Source organism: Amia ocellicauda, chromosome 12 (assembly GCF_036373705.1).
Source record: "Amia ocellicauda isolate fAmiCal2 chromosome 12, fAmiCal2.hap1, whole genome shotgun sequence".
Classification (NCBI taxonomy): Eukaryota; Metazoa; Chordata; class Actinopteri; order Amiiformes; family Amiidae; genus Amia; species Amia ocellicauda.
The window spans coordinates 27,022,921-27,041,938 of record NC_089861.1 but is presented as its reverse complement, the minus strand read 5'-3'; the positions used below and the strand labels follow the sequence as shown (position 1 = coordinate 27,041,938).

Below are 19,018 nucleotides of genomic sequence, written 5' to 3'. Positions count from 1 at the left end.
ATTCCCCTGTTCCCATCTGCAGCTTCCTCTGTTTCTCAAGGCTGTCTTCTAGGCTTGTTCCCCACCCACAGTGCTGTCCTCCTTCCTTCTCAGTCCCAGGTCTTCTCCTTCCTGCTCTCTGCACTCTTTTTAAAGCAGGTGCTCTTCAGTAGGGGTCAGGAGATGAATGAAAACTAACAAGTTTAACAAATTAACAAATTAACAAGTAATATAACAAATACAAAAGTAATGACAAGTGAAAATAAAAACCCACAAACTCCGTAATAAAATAAACATAATAAATAACACCAATTAATAGGCAACACCAATCACCCCTCCCAGCACCTCTTCTAACACCCTGAACAACTGCCTTAGTGGTTGTTGCTAGCTTAATAAATTTACTTTGCTTGGTCTGCATATTATTCTGCCCAATACAATACCCTACATATTCTCCCTCCTTACCCCTTCAAGAGTTCAAAACATTTATTTTGATTTAACTGAGTTAAGACAGGGGCCTGCAAACTTTTACAATTTGACTGGAAATCCGAGGTTTAAATACTTTTTCAACCAAATCAACTGGAATCTGAAAATATAGAATTGATTAATAGAGTTTAAGAAATCAAATGTATAAAAACTAAACAAATCACTAGTTTAAAATGTCAAATGAAGGCTGTGGCCGCTTTAGACTATGAACTATACCAACGGTGTGAAAGAACTAGCGGAAATTAAAAAGATAGTGTCACAGGTGGTGAAATGGGTTTTAGTTCATTATTATTTGTTAATTAGTAAAATGTTGTTTTATTGGTTAATTGCCTCTTAATTGTTTTATGCATTGATTAATTTGATTTGATTCTCCCAGCTGGAAAATACTGATGGGCAGGTGTTGGACATGACGCACCTGATTTAAATTAGGGAACGCTGCTAGGCATTGATGTGACGTGGGGGATAGAGTGGTCGGAGCGCAGTGCATCGAGCAGGGGAAGCAATGATGGGATGGGTGGTAGCTGAATGGGAGAGGGAGCGAGAGGCTTGGCTCCACAACAGGGGCACGGTAGGTTGAAGATTTTCCTTGTTCCCCCCGGGAGCATGCATGCATGTATATAAATATGTTCTTTGGTTTGTAATACAGCTAAACCAAATTAAGCTCTAGACAGGGGGAACTTCAAAACCTGTTTGGTGTAGGTTGAACTGCTGAATTGTGACAGTAGAAGAATGAAAAGAGGTGAAAGATATGGAACAGCACTTCCTATAGTGTGAAAAATAAACATGTTGAGTCCATGAAAGTCTCTATACATTTCAATATGTCCCATATGGAAAACACTTATACAATTGAAGCATATGAAAGACAATAAGCTGTATGGAAAACAAAACTCAAACTAACAACCCTTTTTAAATATTTAAATCAAACATGGGCAGCAATGATTGGTGTGCTATTCAGAGTGTAGTTTAGCTTTGCACCCTGTGTCCCAGGTTAAACTCCGGCTCACCATGACCCTTGGATTAAGCAGTATTGGATGATGGATGATAAATGTGCAGCAACAAGAACATTTTGTATGTTGTAATACAATAGATAACATTTCTTTTTGCATAACTGAAGAGCTCTTTTCCAAAAGTCAACATGTACATTCATGGTAATTTTTCCTTTTGTTCCTGTAAGGAACTTGCCTGTTGAGCAAGTGTTTGAAACTGCACAGAGTGGCAAGACATGGGGGCAGCTTCGTCTCCAAGTTTACTAACCTTTCAAAACTAAGGTCGTGTCATGTACATCCCACCTTCTAAAGGCAAGTAACCAATCAAGGGCATCACATCTGCCCCGGAGCAGTTCTGTTCTTACCGAGTGGTTTCCAAGGCCTTGCTTCACTGATTGCATCATGTACCTCTGCTTGAAGGTGGGACTAAGCAGAGTGACAGTCCAGAGAGCTTTTGACCGGTTAGAATAATTTTAATGAAATAAACGGGAGAAAGTAATGTTGTGGAAGCAGCAATCAACTGTAAGATCTTCATCAGGAAACTGTGAAATATAAGTAAAATACATGTACAGATATACATTTTGCATAGAAAAACAACTGGTATTAACAACCTACTTATTGCATTTCCATTGTGTTTTAACTGTTCCAATTAAATTTTTTCAACATAAATATTGGACAGTGAACATCAACACTTACAGTATAGGTGAACACATGTATTGCATGCAGTATGTTCAGGTATCTTGGATGACAGAACAAAGGGGGCATGCAGCTTTTCATGGCTACAACCGAATGAACTCCTCATGATGACTGAGCAACGATTGAATGGACTTGCAATATATATTGAGCATGTACTGGCTCAACTGGATTTAACAGACTGTACATGCTTTGCAGGGAAAAAAGGCAGGCAGGTCAACTTTCGTTGGTGGAAAGAATATACTGTTTTCTTGCTGTCTGGTAAATGTTTTGGGGGGTTAGATCTGTGCAAATAAAAACAATATGTCTATATAATTGTCTATGCAGATATAGATAGAATCCAACTTAATTTTCATAAAGAGTCACAAACGTGATTGCTTTATTTAACCTCTATGGTCAATGTCTGTACTGCTACATTTTTTGAATGGTGTGTTGGTTTCTAAGGAAACGTGGTGGTGGTGGGGAGCAGCGAATGGTGCTGTCATATTCATATTATTTTTCCAAATGGGGTATGACTTCAAGAGTTAAACATCACGACTGACCAACTATGAAAAACTCTCGAGAAACAGCTCAGCGTGAGGCCCAGCTGTGACACTCACTTGTGGACAGGAAGCTGTTTGAGTTCCTCTTTGCACCGCGAGCCACAGGAGCCTGGCTGAAGAAGAGCTGTGAGCACATTGTCTCTTGCACCCAGCAGATGCGTTGCTGTTATAAAGGTAAGGTGACAATAAGCAGATTTTTCCATTTATAAAAAATATTATAGATTTTTTTTAAAGGACTTATGTCTGCACCAATTCAAAGTTTGATCCACCTACATTGCCAGTGAATAATTGTACTAGACGATGGGATTTCATTAGGCAAAAGACAGAATCCATTGGTAACCAAAAAGCTGCCATTGTGTTTTGGTATTAATACTTCTGATTGGCAGGTGGGTCAGGTTTGGGGCTTGATGACCTTTTCACAACCTACTCACAACATCACGTACTATAATATTTTGTTTTCATATTTTGGAAGATAATGCACTTCTATAGTGCTACATCTGAAAGTAACAGGGCTGTTAGTATGGATGAAGCCCTGCACAGGTTTAACAAGATGATCATGCATTGTTTCCTGGAATTTTGTATATTGCTGTTCTGGTTGTAAAATGAAGCAATGCTTTCAAATCAAGGCTTATTAACAGAAATTAGAGGCATAGAGGTCATTGTGGTCAATGCTGTATCAGTCAAACACAACCCAGTGCCTGAATTTAGAATTAATCTGTACTGAAACAGCTGAATCCAATATTATAATAATAAACAAAATAATCATAATAAACAATTATAGTCATCATCATAATTAGTCAATGGTGCTATGAACAGAAAAGGTACTGATAATAAATGTGCTTGTGTCCTGTGCAGATACATTGTCTTTAAAAACCCCACTATCCACTATTAAGATTATTGAACATGAAACTGTGAATAACTGTGTGGAGTTCAAGCTAGAATATTATCAATTTGAACCAACACAACGACAACAGAAACTACAAATCATTGAATGTTACATCACTGAATGCACACGTACTATACTTGCATGGTTGTTGTATATGATACAGCAGGTTGATCACATTATTATTATTATTATTATTATTATTAATAATAATAATAATATTATTATGTATTGTCAGACACCGTGATCCAGAGTGACTTACAGGTTACATAAGCAATAGGGGAGACTGGGAACAGTTGTAGTAACATGGGTCAGTTCTAACCACTTGAATTAATCTAATCACAGTGAAGACTGATGTCATTCACTCTGGACACACAGAATTTGGTTTCCTACCTGCCTGTCAAAAATGAGCCAAAACCTCAAGGTTTTATGCCCAAAAAAACAGTTTTTTAGCCAGGTTTGTAAATGTTTTGTAATATAGTTCTGTGATCCTGTATCTAAAATTTGTGTTTAGTCATGGCTCCCAGGGATGGGGTCTGTCTTTACACATATTACATTTGACCCCATAGAAAATGTTCTTGTTTTGTTTGTGTTTGCAGATTTGTATTATGGTCAGAGTCCCCTATCAGATTAGCATAGTATCATACATGTCTTTCTGTAACTCAAAGGTTGACTTAAAACCAGAAAGCGAGTGGTATCCTTTTGATTTATTGAAACTGAACAGTTGGAAGTGTGTTTGAAAATATTTTACTAGTTAAAAACAATTTTAACAAAAAATAATGCCTAATGGATAATGAAAAGCAAATGAAAAAGCATATAGGGAAGAAAGTATGTGTCCAGCACAGGACCCTTGAAGCACTTGAGCAGCTATATGTACATATGAAGTGTGAATCAGAACAAAACAAGATATCAATTAGGATTTTAGTTTCTGACTTAAATATATGGTGTGTCTATGATGTTTTGAATTTTACACAACTTGTTAATTTGACCATGGTGCCTGTTTCAACTGACCCTGGTCATGGGGTCAATTGGGGGTAATGTCAGACTCTTTGGATTTAAAGTAATACTGCAGTTCGCATGTTACCTCTAGAAACATAAAAACAGTGTGCAATTACAGCAGACAGATTAAAGTGGTTTGTATTAAAAATACAACAACAGCAAAACAGCTCTTGAAGTCAAAACGGTCTTGAAGTAATGGAGCAAAAGGTACAAAATGTTACAGCTGTCCCTGGTCTCCCCTACAAAAGTGCAGTAATATAGTACAAAATTAAAGTACTGTTCAAAAATAACAATGATATATATATATATATATATATATATATATATATATATATATATATATATATATATATATATATACGCATACATCCTAGTGGAAAGAAAAGCTTACTAAATTTTCAGTATAACTGGGTGTTTTTCCCCTCTTTCTCCTGATAAATGATGATGGTTGAAATACATTTTTCATGTATTACATAAAAATAAGTTGAGGAAACCTGTTTGAAAGGGTTTTACTATTTGATGTATTTAGTATTGACACAAACTGCACTGTTAAGTGATATGCAGCCATTCTTAATAAATTAGTCAAAATCACACAGGAAAAACATTAATTAAATTCTGCTGTCGATCACATGCATCGGCCCCAACCCCAACCCCTGTCTGTAACCCTGACCCTAACCTTGTTACACAAGTGATTAACCGCAGAGCTCAGGTGAAGTGCATGTGGTATTCATGTGCTATTACTGTGGTATTCAGATATTAATTCAGTAAGAATCGTTCCCCATTATAGTTAAGTTTGACCAAAAAAGACTAAGACTAAGCTTATAGTGCGGCAAAACAGAATGAAAAACTACTTGTGATTGGAAAACAATATAACAGGTTATCCATAAGTCTTGGTAAAAAAGCAGCACTACAACTTTATGAAAATGTTCCATAAATCACTTCCCAAATCTAAAATTGTTGGCAAAACCGAAACATGCATACATTTCCTTAATAAACCAGTGTTTCCATTTGTTCTCAATCTGTACAAAAGGGTCCCCATGAGAAGAGCTCACACTGCAGGCTTGCTAGTTAAAGCAGCTATTGTAGATGTGAGGAACTGGGCTTCTTCCCCTGCCTCTCATGCCCAAATACAGTAACCGCAGAGCATCACAGATTCACAGCCTTCAAAACAAGAAACCGAAAAATTTGTAAAAATAAGTGGTGATTAAAAAGTAAACCTATCAGATCTGAAATGTACATGAGCAGTTTCTAAACGACACGACTCAAACTGTGCAGTGAATGTGTGCAGAGGAAACAAAGAAACAAAAAATAAAATAGCAAGTTATTTCAGAATCTGCTGTACGATGTGCCTCTGCATTGCCTCGCTGATGTACTTTCTGCTTCATTTTCACAGATCGATGTCATTTTCTGAGAAGGATGCCTGCAGTGGTTTTCATATTGATCTTCTGTGTCACAGGTAAACCTGCAGGAGCCCCCTGCTCTCACAGCTCTACCTGTACAGGCCGTTAGTTCATCCTTCTCTATCCAGTGCGGACACTGAGAGGAGCTTTGAACACAGTCTAACCAAAATACCTTCATTTCTTTTTACATCTCTCCCTTATCTGTCACACATTGACCATCAACTCTGCTCATCTCTCACACCCATCATTTGTGATTTTATTTTCACAAATGTGTATCTATTTGTGGATTCCAGTAGATCTAAAGCAATATCTCTAAGCCACTGCAGATTTCAAGATGAAGTCATCCTGCCCCAAGATGCCAATCCATCTTCTAACCTTAACCTTAACCTTAATCTTAACCTAGTAACTAGAAGTCACATAACAATCACACCCACTTTGAGTATACATGATATTAATCTACATGAATCAATATAAATGTTATTAATTTTGCCTCCCTGTTTGTTTGGTTGTCAATTTCAACCTGAAGATGTCAAACCAGCTACACAATGAAATGGATAACTTTTTTTTTTTTTGTACCTGGGTAGTAAGTGTTATTTCCTAAATGCTCATGCCTCAAAAGTATAGAAAATGGCTATTATTCCCCAAAACTTTGCTTTTGTGACCAGGCCAGTGATATGTGAAGGAAAAGATGTGACCGTTTTCTCATTGAAAATAGTTTAATTTCAAAATATCACTGTCCTGGTCACAAAAGCAAAGTTTGTGGGGAATAATAGCCATCTTCTATACTTTCGAGGCATATGCAATTAAGAAATAACACTTACCACACAGGAACAAAAATTGTGTTACATAGTGTAATCAACACATCAAATGATAATATTCCCCAATACTGAGCTGCAGTTATAGCTGTTCTTGATCAGTGGCCTCTAAAGAGATTTACTACAAACTAGATATTTCAATGAACACAAACCCTAAAGGAAAAGATGATTTGCAGTTATTTATTTATAGAGAAACAAACAAACTGAACATATTCCCAGAACAGTTTAAAGTTGATAGGAGTTTGTTTCATTATTACTCAGTTTCATAGCAGACACCCTTATCTAGGGTGATTTACAATTGTTACAGTATCACTTTTACCCATTTATACAGCTGGGCATTTACTGGAGCAATCTAGGTAAAGCACCTTGCTCAAGGGTACAACAGCAGTGTCCCCACCTGGGATTGAACCCACAAACCTCCACTCCACAGTCCAGAGCCATAACCACATCCATTGCCAATATCTTCCTACAAATACATGAAGACACACATTAAACAATAAAGTAATACATTAAAAACACTGAAGCTACGAAGTGTTATAATCCAAACAAGTGTAGTAAACTGGGTGAATTCCTGCAGTGAACTGGTATGAGAAGGTTACTTACTTTCTGAAATGGATTTTAATTCACCGCTTTCTTGCCCTGTAATGCCTGTTAAGATTAAACACAAGGATTGGATGCATACCTGTATACTGCAGTTTCATCTTAATGTAAACAATGCAGTACAATAAGTTGCTCTGAAAGATATCCTATCGATAGGAATTAATACATATACAAAATCCTGAACTACTTGATTGCTGAGGAATCTATGAATTGATGTATTGATGTATTTAAATGTCATTACTTTTCAGGGACACAGAGTGAAACCACAGGTTGGCCTATCAATCTTCCTCAGAAGCTCACAGCAGAGGAGGGTCTGTGTGTGATCATCCCATGCAACTTCAGCAATCCAGAGAATAAACTGCAGCCCCCCTTTACTGGAATATGGCTAAAAACAGAACAAACCCCCCCCAAATCAGTTTTTCACTCCAGTGGCCCCTCTAAAGTGAGTGAGGAGTACAGAGGCCGTGTTGCCCTGCTTGGCAACCTCACTGAGAATCAATGCACTGTGATTATCAGTGACCTGAGGAAGAGCGACGGGGGCACTTATCAGTTCAGAGTGGAAGCAAATGGGCAAAATTATACATATAAGAAGAAAGTTCATATCATTATAAATGGTAAGCAGAAAAGAATAACTGATGGAATTAAAACCATTTAAGCAGTTCACACAAAACTGCAGTTTTTAAAATTAATACTGACAGGTCAAAGATTGCTATTATCACATGATTTGAAACTGTTTGAATTTAGAAACCAGTATCTTAAGGCACCGATAACGTAGCTGTCACACTAGTAGCTGGTTTCTCAGACCTCCATCAGCACTAGTCTTGGATGAAGTTCAATAATATTGGTTTGTGAATGACGTTCTGGACGAGTAATAGCTCCCGTCACATACAGGCAGTCAACCATGATCCTTACAGTCTGGAGCTCCAGCTCTGCTCAGCATGTATTAGAGTCAATATGTTCAGCTACACATTACACAGGTAGAGAGAATAAATCTGCTCAGCTACATGTATTACAGAGGAATACAGAGATTCAATCTGTTCAGCTACACATTACACAGGTAGAGAGAATAAATCTGCTCAGCTACATGTATTACAGAGGAATACAGAGATTCAATCTGTTCAGCTACACATTACACAGGCAGACAAAGATGACAGTTCTCTGTAGAACATTTCTTAATTGAAATATTGTATTTGGAGAATAAGCAGGCGTTCAAAAGACACATGAGACCCAAGAACACTGCAGGTTTCAGGATGGCGAGTTGCTTTGGAGATCATGGTATAACTGCTATAAGAGGAAAGATAATAGGACCTCCATTTCTTCCATAACAGCAGCATACTCTGATTAAAACTAAATGCAAATGAATTAACTTTCTTAGGTTCTCGGTATGGTTAGATTTCTTTTTTTCAACATTTGTTTCATTTGTGATGCAGATACCTGTCACGTATGTTAAATGCATGTCCTTTCAGATCTGACACAGAAGCCCAATAAACTAGATCAATTAATATATTTACACAAATACACACACACACTACAAATACCTTCAAACTTTGCAAATCAAATGTTCAGTTTCATTGGATGACACTCAATGCAGAAGTATTAAACACAAGACAAAAATATAACACAGATATTACTATTGTCTTTGTTGTATTTTATTAAAGATTTCCTCAATTCAGATATCACTGATTTCTATAGCAATTGAAAGGCAAAAGTAATTGACACAGGAAAAGTATGAAATCTCAGAATGGTTTTAGCTGAAGGCATTTACTGATTTCAATCAAATATTCTGTATTTCAGATTCTCAAAGGAAGCCTTCAGTCAGTCATAGTCCAGAAACAGTAAACGAGGGTGAAGCTCTAACTCTGACATGCAATTTCTACTGCAATCCACCATCTACTGTTTTCTGGATTAAGGCTGGAAGAGCACAGTCAATCATCAACAAGGAGAAGGTCACAGAACTGAAACACACCATTAATGTGACGCATACGGATGCTGCCAACAACACTGTGAATGCCTCCATCATGGTTTCTGTACATTGTAAGTACACCGTACTGATCTTAGTACAAAATACTTTCAATATAGTACAAAATATTTATAAATAAAAACAGAACATAAACACAACACCTAAATCTTTCATTAAATGTAATGTATATACAACAAGAAAAGCATATCAGCGAAGTGGGATCCAACAGGGCAGAACATACAGGTGAAATAAGTCAAGACATTGTCTTATATTGGTTTTATGTAGGATAAACTGGACATAATAATCTGTATGAGTTGATGACAGTGAAATGTTTCATGACAAATCCAACCCTGAACGAAGGAGTTAACAATGACACAGAGTTTCATTTCAATTAGGTTGAATGCATGATGGTCAAAGCACTGTTTCCTGACCATTTTACAAGGGGAGCGGCCTGCCCCCCCAAGCTCACCTTAAAAGTTACAGCGCAATAGTGCACATGCTCTGCTCCCCGCTCTCGTTCGCTACGACCCCCTCCCGTCAACAATCTGCTAGCACCACCCCGTAGCACACTGGAAATACAACACACTGCCTATGCAAATTTCTGGGGGAAACACTGCAAAGGTGGCAACTAACAGCATTAGAGGAATTAAGAAACGGACCATAGAAATGATCAGTCCTGCCATTTCAGCATGAGAAGCAGGAGAAGATTTAGATTTAATCATTTCAAATGCATAGAGTGGCGTGAAGTGCATGTAACCACAGATACACCCCTCAGTGTCTCTACAGCTTCAACTAACCAGAGCATTAACAGCACCATAGTCCTGTCTGCAAACGCAACTACAAACAACAGTGTTTTGTGTGTCAGTAGAAATGAGATGGGTGAGGTGAGGAGGCAGCTTTATGGCAGCAACACCATAAATGGATCAGGTGAGCTGGTAGAAAAGGGAGGGATGCTATTATAGTGTAACTTGTTTAGTGTCTCAACAAGAAATTGCTTGGCACATAGCATGGTTTGGATTAGAGATATTCAGACTGTAATGGTGAAGAATGCATGTACAATCTCGTTAATCTGTGCTGGGGTGTCATCAGGTGGACCATAGAGGCGTCTGCCACCCAATCAAAACATAGAGAAGCGAAACCAAGTGAGGCCTGAGCTGAAACACTCTTTATAGGTTGTGCAGCCGGAAGGAGAATTGAGTCAACGGTGGATGTGAGTGAGAGTGACCGACGGCTGGTGATTTCTCCACACCTACATAGCAGTGGCACTGAAGGAAAAAAATTACACTGTTAAAATATCTGTGAACGGGGGGCGGGTGTCCCAGTGGACAAGAGAAACCCCCAAAATCACTATTAGCACCCCTCACAGAAATCCATCTTTTACTATTTCCCTTGACTATGCCACTCCCCTTTATTCTTAATGATGAGGGAGAACCTCATGTCACCCTGATACATTCTCCATGCAGGTTAGACCCTGACCAGTCTCCTAGAAAGCCACCATTAGGAACCAATTAAGAATCTTTTTTTTTTTTCACAAATTGGGACAAAATGGACAACACCTGAAGCTATCAAAGAAACTCTGTTCTAAAACTAAGCAAATAAAACTAATAGAGCTAATAGAATCCTAAAATCCATACTACAATAAAATCCCTATTCTATATAATTTTCAAAGAAACAAAAACAAAGGAACCCCTAAGCTTCCTGGCTGCAGGAGCTCTCTGCTGCTCTCTCGGCTGTAGGCTCTTCTGCAGTGGCGTGTCCACAACATTTTGAATGGGGTTGCCAAGGGGGGGGCACAGACCCAATTTAGGGGGGCCATCCTTAATCTATATAATTATGATGGTTCAACACTTTAAATTATTCAGCTTGGTTCTGGGACATTTCCATCTTCAAATAAATAATAATAATTCAAACCGAAAAGTTTTAATACAGTGTTTTCATTGAAGGTTAAGATTGTATATAAGGGTATTAGCACACATTAGTAAATCTGTGCCATCACTGGTTTGTACCCTATCAACCCTACTCTCCACACATCCATTATAGTTTAAAAGAAGGAATAATAGATTAAGTTATTCAAGCAGGTCTATTCACAATTTCTAATAATGTCCAGATGTTTTAATAACCATTGTCCTATTGGTCAGTAAAGCCTACATCTCTTTGCAAGTCAGGTTATGGCAGCTAGCTAGAGTCACCCTTAGAAATAAGAATATTGGCACAATCAAATGATTCCATTAATAAAGCGAAAATACAACTATACAGCATTTTATTAGTTTATAATATGACATAAAATAAACATTTCCCCCTCATTCCTTCATTACTAGGTGCTACATGGCATTAAAATGCTAAATTAATAAATAAATACATATATGCTAAAACATATTACAATGTAACACTATTTATCCTTAAAATGAAGGAAATTGTCCACAGGTCACAGGTCACACTGGGGTATATTCATGAAGGGTTTTACAGCGATTCTCTATTTCAGGCACTTTTTCTGTATTGAAAAAATACAGATAAAAGTTAACATGCATTCAACATGAATATGCTTTGTATGAGTGGATCATTTCTATTTTTACTTTAATTAATGTTTGAAAAATAGTCAGCTATAGAATTGGTGTAATGTCAAATTATTGATGAATAGTCTATGAATGCAGCTTGTTTTGGGCATATTTGCGGTGGGGAAATCAATAAACGGTCGAACTATCTTGGGTGCTGTTAAGGCCATTATGGTATGATGAGAAATATCAGTAACACACAATATTCAATTTCTGTCCAATCTACACACACCTAAAGGATTATTAGGAACACCATACTAATACTGTGTTTGACCCCCTTTCGCCTTCAGAACTGCCTTAATTCTACGTGGCATTGATTCAACAAGGTGCTGAAAGCATTATTTAGAAATGTTGGCCCATATTGATAGGATTAGCATCTTGCAGTTGATGGAGATTTGTGGGATGCACATCCAGGGCACGAAGCTCCCGTTCCACCACATCCCAAAGATGCTCTATTGGGTTGAGATCTGGTGACTGTGGGGGCCAGTTTAGTACAGTGAACTCATTGTCATGTTAAGAAACCAATTTGAAATGATTCGACCTTTGTGATATGGTGCATTATCCTGCTGGAAGTAGCCATCAGAGGATGGGTACATGGTGGTCATAAAGGGATGGACATGGTCAGAAACAATGCTCAGGTAGGCCGTGGCATTTAAACGATGCCCAATTGGCACTAAGGGGCCTAAAGTGTGCCAAGAAAACATCCCCCACACCATTACACCACCACCACCAGCCTGCACAGTGTTAACAAGGCTTGATGGATCCATGTTCTCATTCTGTTTACGCCAAATTCTGACTCTACCATCTGAATGTCTCAACAGAAATCGAGACTCATCAGACCAGGCAACATTTTTCCAGTCTTCAACTGTCCAATTTTGGCGAGCTTGTGCAAATTGTAGCCTCTTTTTCCTATTTGTAGTGGAGATGAGTGGTACCCGGTGGGGTCTTCTGCTGTTGTAGCCCATCCGCCTCAAGGTTGTACGTGTTGTGGCTTCACAAATGCTTTGCTGCATACCTCGGTTGTAACGAGTGGTTATTTCAGTCAAAGTTGCTCTTCTATCAGCTTGAATCAGTCGGCCCATTCTCCTCTGACCTCTAGCATCAACAAGGCATTTTCTCCCACAGGACTGCCGCATACTGGATGTTTTTCCCTTTTCACACCATTCTTTGTAAACCCTAGAAATGGTTGTGCGTGAAAATCCCAGTAACTGAGCAGATTGTGAAATACTCAGACCGGCCTGTCTGGCACCAACAACCATGCCACGCTCAAAATTGCTTAAATCACCTTTATTTCCCATTGAGACATTCAGTTTGGAGTTCAGGAGATTGTCTTGACCAGGACCACACCCCTAAATGCATTGAAGTAACTGCCATGTGATTGGTTGGTTAGATAATTGCATTAATGAGAAATTGAACAGGTGTTCCTAATAATCCTTTAGGTGAGTGTATATCATCGCAATAACTCTTCTTCATCATCATCATAGTGCTGTAACATATTTCCTTTCACGGAGGGTGCGCTGACCCTGTCTTCTCATTACTGCCTAACTAGTTAGGGGACGTTGTGAGGTCTCCTAAATATTGAATCAGTTAGGTGCGGGTGTGCAACATTTCGTGCAGAAAATAATATAATTAAACAATCAAACAATTAGTTAAATAAAATCGTAAAGCAAGCAGTGCAAAAGTGATACAAACCAATAAGAAAATAAATCACACCTTATATAATAAACCCCAAGGAAGAAAAATACATAAAACATGATACAGAGCCTTAGTCAACCCACCTGACATATCATGTCCCACTTTCTCTTAGATCACTGGCTGCTACTTCTCACACATCCAAACACCATTATTGGATTCATTTCGGGGGTTTCTGCAGCTGCTTTTGTCGTCTTTATTTGGTGTTGCATAGCAGGCATATGTAAAAGGTCAGTATTTCTTGTATAATATATATAATAAGCTGTAACTGACATGAATGTCACCCCTCCACCATGGTCATGTGGATAATTTGTAATGTTTTTAATGGTTCTTATGTAAACTATATGTCGCCCCTTGATAAGGATGCCTGTTCAGAAAGAAAGAGAGAAATTATGATAATTAATAATGATAAGTATGAATCAATGCCATCAATATCTCTGTCACAATGAAAATGTTCATGTAAGAAGCTTATTAATAAATGTTGTTGTGAAGGAGGAAGAAGCCAAAGTTAAAGCAAGAACCAGCTGATCAGAAACTGCATCACACCCTGGAGATGGTCACAAGCATTCAGCAGGTACAGCTGTGTTGCAAATCTGTTTGTCATGAGAAAAGAAAACTGCTTATAGAAGATTTGACCCGCCCTCCCCGCCCGAACAACCAAACATACAGTATTGTGTGTGTGATTAGGACCATAGTTTACAAATCTTGGCAATGCATATTTAATTAATTAAACTGGTCTCCTGAGAGTATGACAGTCCGAGGGAACCACTCCAGTGGTGAGAAGGTGATCAATTCCAGCCCTAAGATCCTCACACATGAACGCAATAATAAATCATAATAATAAATCAATAGATCAATTATATTTGAAATAATGAAAATAATAATTCAATTTTAAATAATTTACACTATATATATATATACACGCACGCACGCACGCACGCACGCATGCACACACACACACAGACAGGTGACAAATTAAAGGAAAAACTTGAATAAATGAGTGGAGGAACATAATGAATGCAGATGCCTCCAAACAGGTGTACTGCATGATACAATTAAGCAATTAACATCCTATCATGCTCTGTGGCATGTACAAAAATGCTGAACAGGCCCAGTTGATCTCGAGTTTGGATCAAGATGGCACGAGGAACATGATTTGCATGTTAATGAGTGAAATAAGTAAATCACCTATCAATCAGCAAGATTTCTGGCTCCCAGGTGTCTTTTAAACAGGTAACGAGCTGAGATTAGGAACACTCTACCTACTTACCTCAGTCAGCTCGTTACCTGTATAAAAGACACCTGTCCACAGAAGCACTCAATCAATCAGATTCCAAACTCTCCACCATAGCCATGACCAAAGAGCTGTCCAAGGATGTCAGGGACAAGATTGTAGACCTACACAAGGCTTGAATGGGCTACAAGACCATCGCCAAGCAGCTTGGTGAGAAGGTGACAACAGCTGGTGCGATTATTCACAAATGGAAGAAACACAAAATAACTGTCAGTCTCCCTCAGTCTGGGGCTCCATACAAGATCTCACCTCGTGGAGTTTCAATGGTCATGAGAACGGTGAGGAATCGGCCCAGTACTACACGGGAGGATCTTGTTAATGATATTATAATAATAATAATAATAATAATAAGGCAGCTGAGACCATAGTCACCAAGAAAACAATTGGTAACACACTACGCCATGAAGGACTGAAATCCTGCAGCGCCCGCAAGGTCCCCCTGCTCAAGAAAGAACATGTACAGGCCCGTCTGAAGTTTGCCAATGAACATCTGAATGATTCAGAGGAGAACTGGGTGAAAGTGTTGTGGTTAGATGAGACCAAAATCGAGCTCTTTGGCATCAACGTTTGGGGGAGGAGGAATGCTGCCTATGACCCCAAGAACACCATCCCCACCGTCAAACATTATGCTTTGGGGATGTTTTTCTGCTAAGGGGACAGGACAACTGCACTGCATCAAAGGGACGATGGACGGGCCATGTACCGTCAAATCTTGGGTGAGAACCTCCTTCCCTCAGCCAGGGCATTGAAAATGGGTCGTGGATGGGTATTCCAGCATGACAATGACCCATAACACACAGCCAAGGCAACAAAGGAGTGGCTCAAGAAGAAGCACATTAAGGTCCTGGAGTGGCCTAGCCAGTCTCCAGACCTTAATCTCATAGAAAATCTGTGGAGGGAGCTGAAGGTTCGATTTGCTAAACGTCAGCGTTAAAACCTTAATGACTTGGAGATGATCTGCAAAGAGGAGTGGGACAAAATCCCTCCTGAGATGTGTGCAAACCTGGTGGCCAACTACAAGAAACGTCTGACCTCTGTGATTGCCAACAAGGGTTTTGCCACCAAGTACTAAGTCGAAGGGGTCAAATACGTATTTCCCTCATTAACATGCAAATCAATGTATAACTTTTTTGAAATGCGTTTTTCTGGATTTTTTTGTTGTTATTCTGTCTCTCACTGTTAAAATACACCTACCATTAACATTATAGACTGATCATTTCTTTGTCAGTGGGCAAACATACAAAATCAGCAGGGGATCAAATACTTTTTTTCCTCACTGTAAGTGACTTTGAATGAGGGGTCATTATTGGGGCACGAATGGCAGGAGCTTCAGTCACAAAGATGCTCAACTGGCTAGTGTTCTTGACATGTAGGCAAGTGCATGTGTGGCAACACCAAGATAATGGTACAGGCCTGACTTTGTTAACCCCTACAGTGAGGGGGTCCAGAGGCTCAGTTATGTTGTGGGGGGTATTTTCCCGGAATGGTTTGGGTCCACTTGTCCCCTTAGATGGAAGGGTCACTGCAAATTTGTCACCCAAATGTATTTATATAGATATAGATGTATATTACAAATCTGTAAGAGAATTTCAGTCCGTCAAATTGATAATTGTTGCCTGTTCCCACAAATTGAGATTCAAACACTGTGTATTATATCTGAGACGGCTGCTATTTCTGTGGCTCAGGTTCAGCAGGATGAGCAGACCCCACTGCAGGAGGACAAGCCTGTGGCCGGTGAAGAGCCTTTAGAAGTGAATGCCGGGGAAGAGAAGGACATGCCGTACGCCAGCATTGACTTCGCTCGACTCCCGGGGAAGAGCAGCCCGGCGGAGACGGAGGCAGAGGTTGGCGGGACGGACTATGCAGAGGTAAAGCTCAAAGACAAGAACAGGCATGAAGACAACACAGAGGAGCAAGAGCAGGATGAGGAATACAACGGGACCGATCCCACAGAGGTGGATTCGTGTGTATACTCCCAGATAAAGGCGATCAAAAAATAACAATGCAAATCTCATAACATCAAATAAGAATGTATATCTTTATTTCTTTTGGTTCTACTATGTTTGATTTTACTTTAATAGTATATTTAAAATTATATCTTTAAATAGTTTTCCTTTTCCAGACAGACTAATAAACATAGACAGAGACTATTGGAGAGTTCTTGTCATGTTGAGTAGGCCCATTTGTACACGTTCTCTTAGTGCCGAGTTATTTTTAGAGAATAGAATGTTGAATACAATATTAGAGTAGTTATTCTAATATAATATACATTATAGATATTTAATAAAATATATTTCTGCACAGTCAGTTATACAGATTCGGTCCCCTGACCTCCTTGTTACAAATCAGTTATCTAAACATATTCATGTAAATATGCTAATATTATAGAAGTTAATTTTCTTTATACCAATATATTTGTATTGATCAGCTTTTCTATTTGCTGATCATGTTATGAATAAAAAATTACATAAACCACCTCTACCTTTCTAAGGTCTGTTTTATTATTCAAAATGTTCTGAAGATATTTTGTTATATATAGTGATTTTAGCTTAAGGGGGGCAGCTGATATGGTTGATTCTATTTTTATGAATATGTAACAATATTATTGACAAAGATACAGTGGTTCTTACTGTCACACAAGTTTAATTGTGCATGAAATCAGAATGGATTTAATCAGGAGTTTTTGCCACTGATCAACACAGGAAATGTCCATCATGTCAAAGTGAAAAATAACCTGCAAATTGTTCTAAATTAATTACAAATACAAAACAGAAAATAATTGAATGTAAAGTAATCAGCCCCTTTCCTATGTGGTGAAACCAATTGTCTTTAGAAGTCACGTAATTAGTTAAATGTTGAGTCCACCTCTGTGCAATTAAGGTGTGTCACATGATTTCAGGTTAAATACACCTGTCTCTGGGAGGTCCCACAATTGGTTAGTACAATTCCTTAGTAGTCCTCCTAAAACTACATCATGAAGACAAAGGAACATTCAAATCAAATCCAGAATAAGGTTCTTCAAAAGCACAAATCAGGGGTTGGATATAAGAACATTTCCAAGATATTGAATATCTCCCCCAGCACAGTAAAGTCCATTATTAAGAAATGGAAAGAATATGGCACAACTGTCAATCTGAATACATCAGGCCGTCCTCAAAAACTGAGTATCCGGGCGAGAAAGGCAGTAGTCAGAGAGACCACCAAGAGGCCTATGGCAACTCTGAAGGAGTTAGTCTTCCACAGCTGAGCTAGGAGACACTGTGCAGACTGTAACAATAGCCCGGGTGCTTCACAAAAGTGGCCTTTATGGGAGAGAAAAAAACTCAAATATAATCCTGGCTAGAGTTTGACAGAAGGCATGTGGGAGACTCTGAGACCAACTGGAGGAAGATTCTTTGGTCTGACGAGAACAAAAGAGATTTTTTTGGCATTACATTTGGTGCAAGCCTAACACCACATAACATGCCAAGAACCCTAACGTGAAGCATGGTGGTGGCAGAATCATGCTATGGGGATGCTTCTCTGCATCAGGGCCTGGAAACCATGTAATTATTTTCTGTTTTGTACATGTAATTAATTTAGAACAATTTGCAGATTATATTTTTCACTTTGACATTATAGACATTTTCTGTGTTGATCAGTGTCAAAAACTCCTGATTAAACCCATTCTGATTTCATGTTGCAACACAATGAAATGTGGAAACGTCCAAGGTGGGTGAATATTTTTGAGAGCCACTGTATGATAAAACAATACTTTAACAATGTATAATACAAATGTCATCCAGAATTTTCATTTTACAGTCGGTATTGTCTGCCTGTCTACAAACGGCAGTAGAAATGGAAACCTATAAACAGAAACAACACTAGTGAGGAATAATTAAAAAGGAATTTGTGGTTTGCTTTATTTCTGTGTTACTACCAAAATAAAAAAATATTATTTAAGCTTTTACAAGGAATGAGGTGAAACTAAACATTGCAGTTGGTTTAGATTTCATGGTTCAAGTTCCTGTCTCAAATAATTAGAGCAAATATAAATGATCTGTCATTTGACTGTGTTACCATCTTAAGCAGGCAATACGTCCTTTTTCATATCCAGTAACTGCTGTTTGTTTAAAAAAATGCAGTGTAACTTTACATGTC

The 19,018-nt window shown here is 38.5% G+C and overlaps 1 protein-coding gene across 1 annotated transcript; it reads left to right on the top strand.

Moving 5' to 3' along the window:
* The first annotated feature begins 2,645 nt into the window (after positions 1 to 2,645).
* On the top strand, positions 2,646 to 17,346 carry LOC136764040 (myeloid cell surface antigen CD33-like). Its single transcript, XM_066717872.1, has 8 exons — positions 2,646 to 2,650; positions 2,751 to 2,857; positions 5,959 to 6,021; positions 7,629 to 7,994; positions 9,175 to 9,414; positions 13,700 to 13,814; positions 14,077 to 14,158; positions 16,564 to 17,346. The coding sequence occupies exons 1-8, from the start codon at positions 2,646 to 2,648 to the stop codon at positions 16,876 to 16,878; spliced, it is 1,293 nt and encodes a 430-aa protein (XP_066573969.1). The 3' UTR covers positions 16,879 to 17,346.
* Positions 17,347 to 19,018: the final 1,672 nt, after the last annotated feature.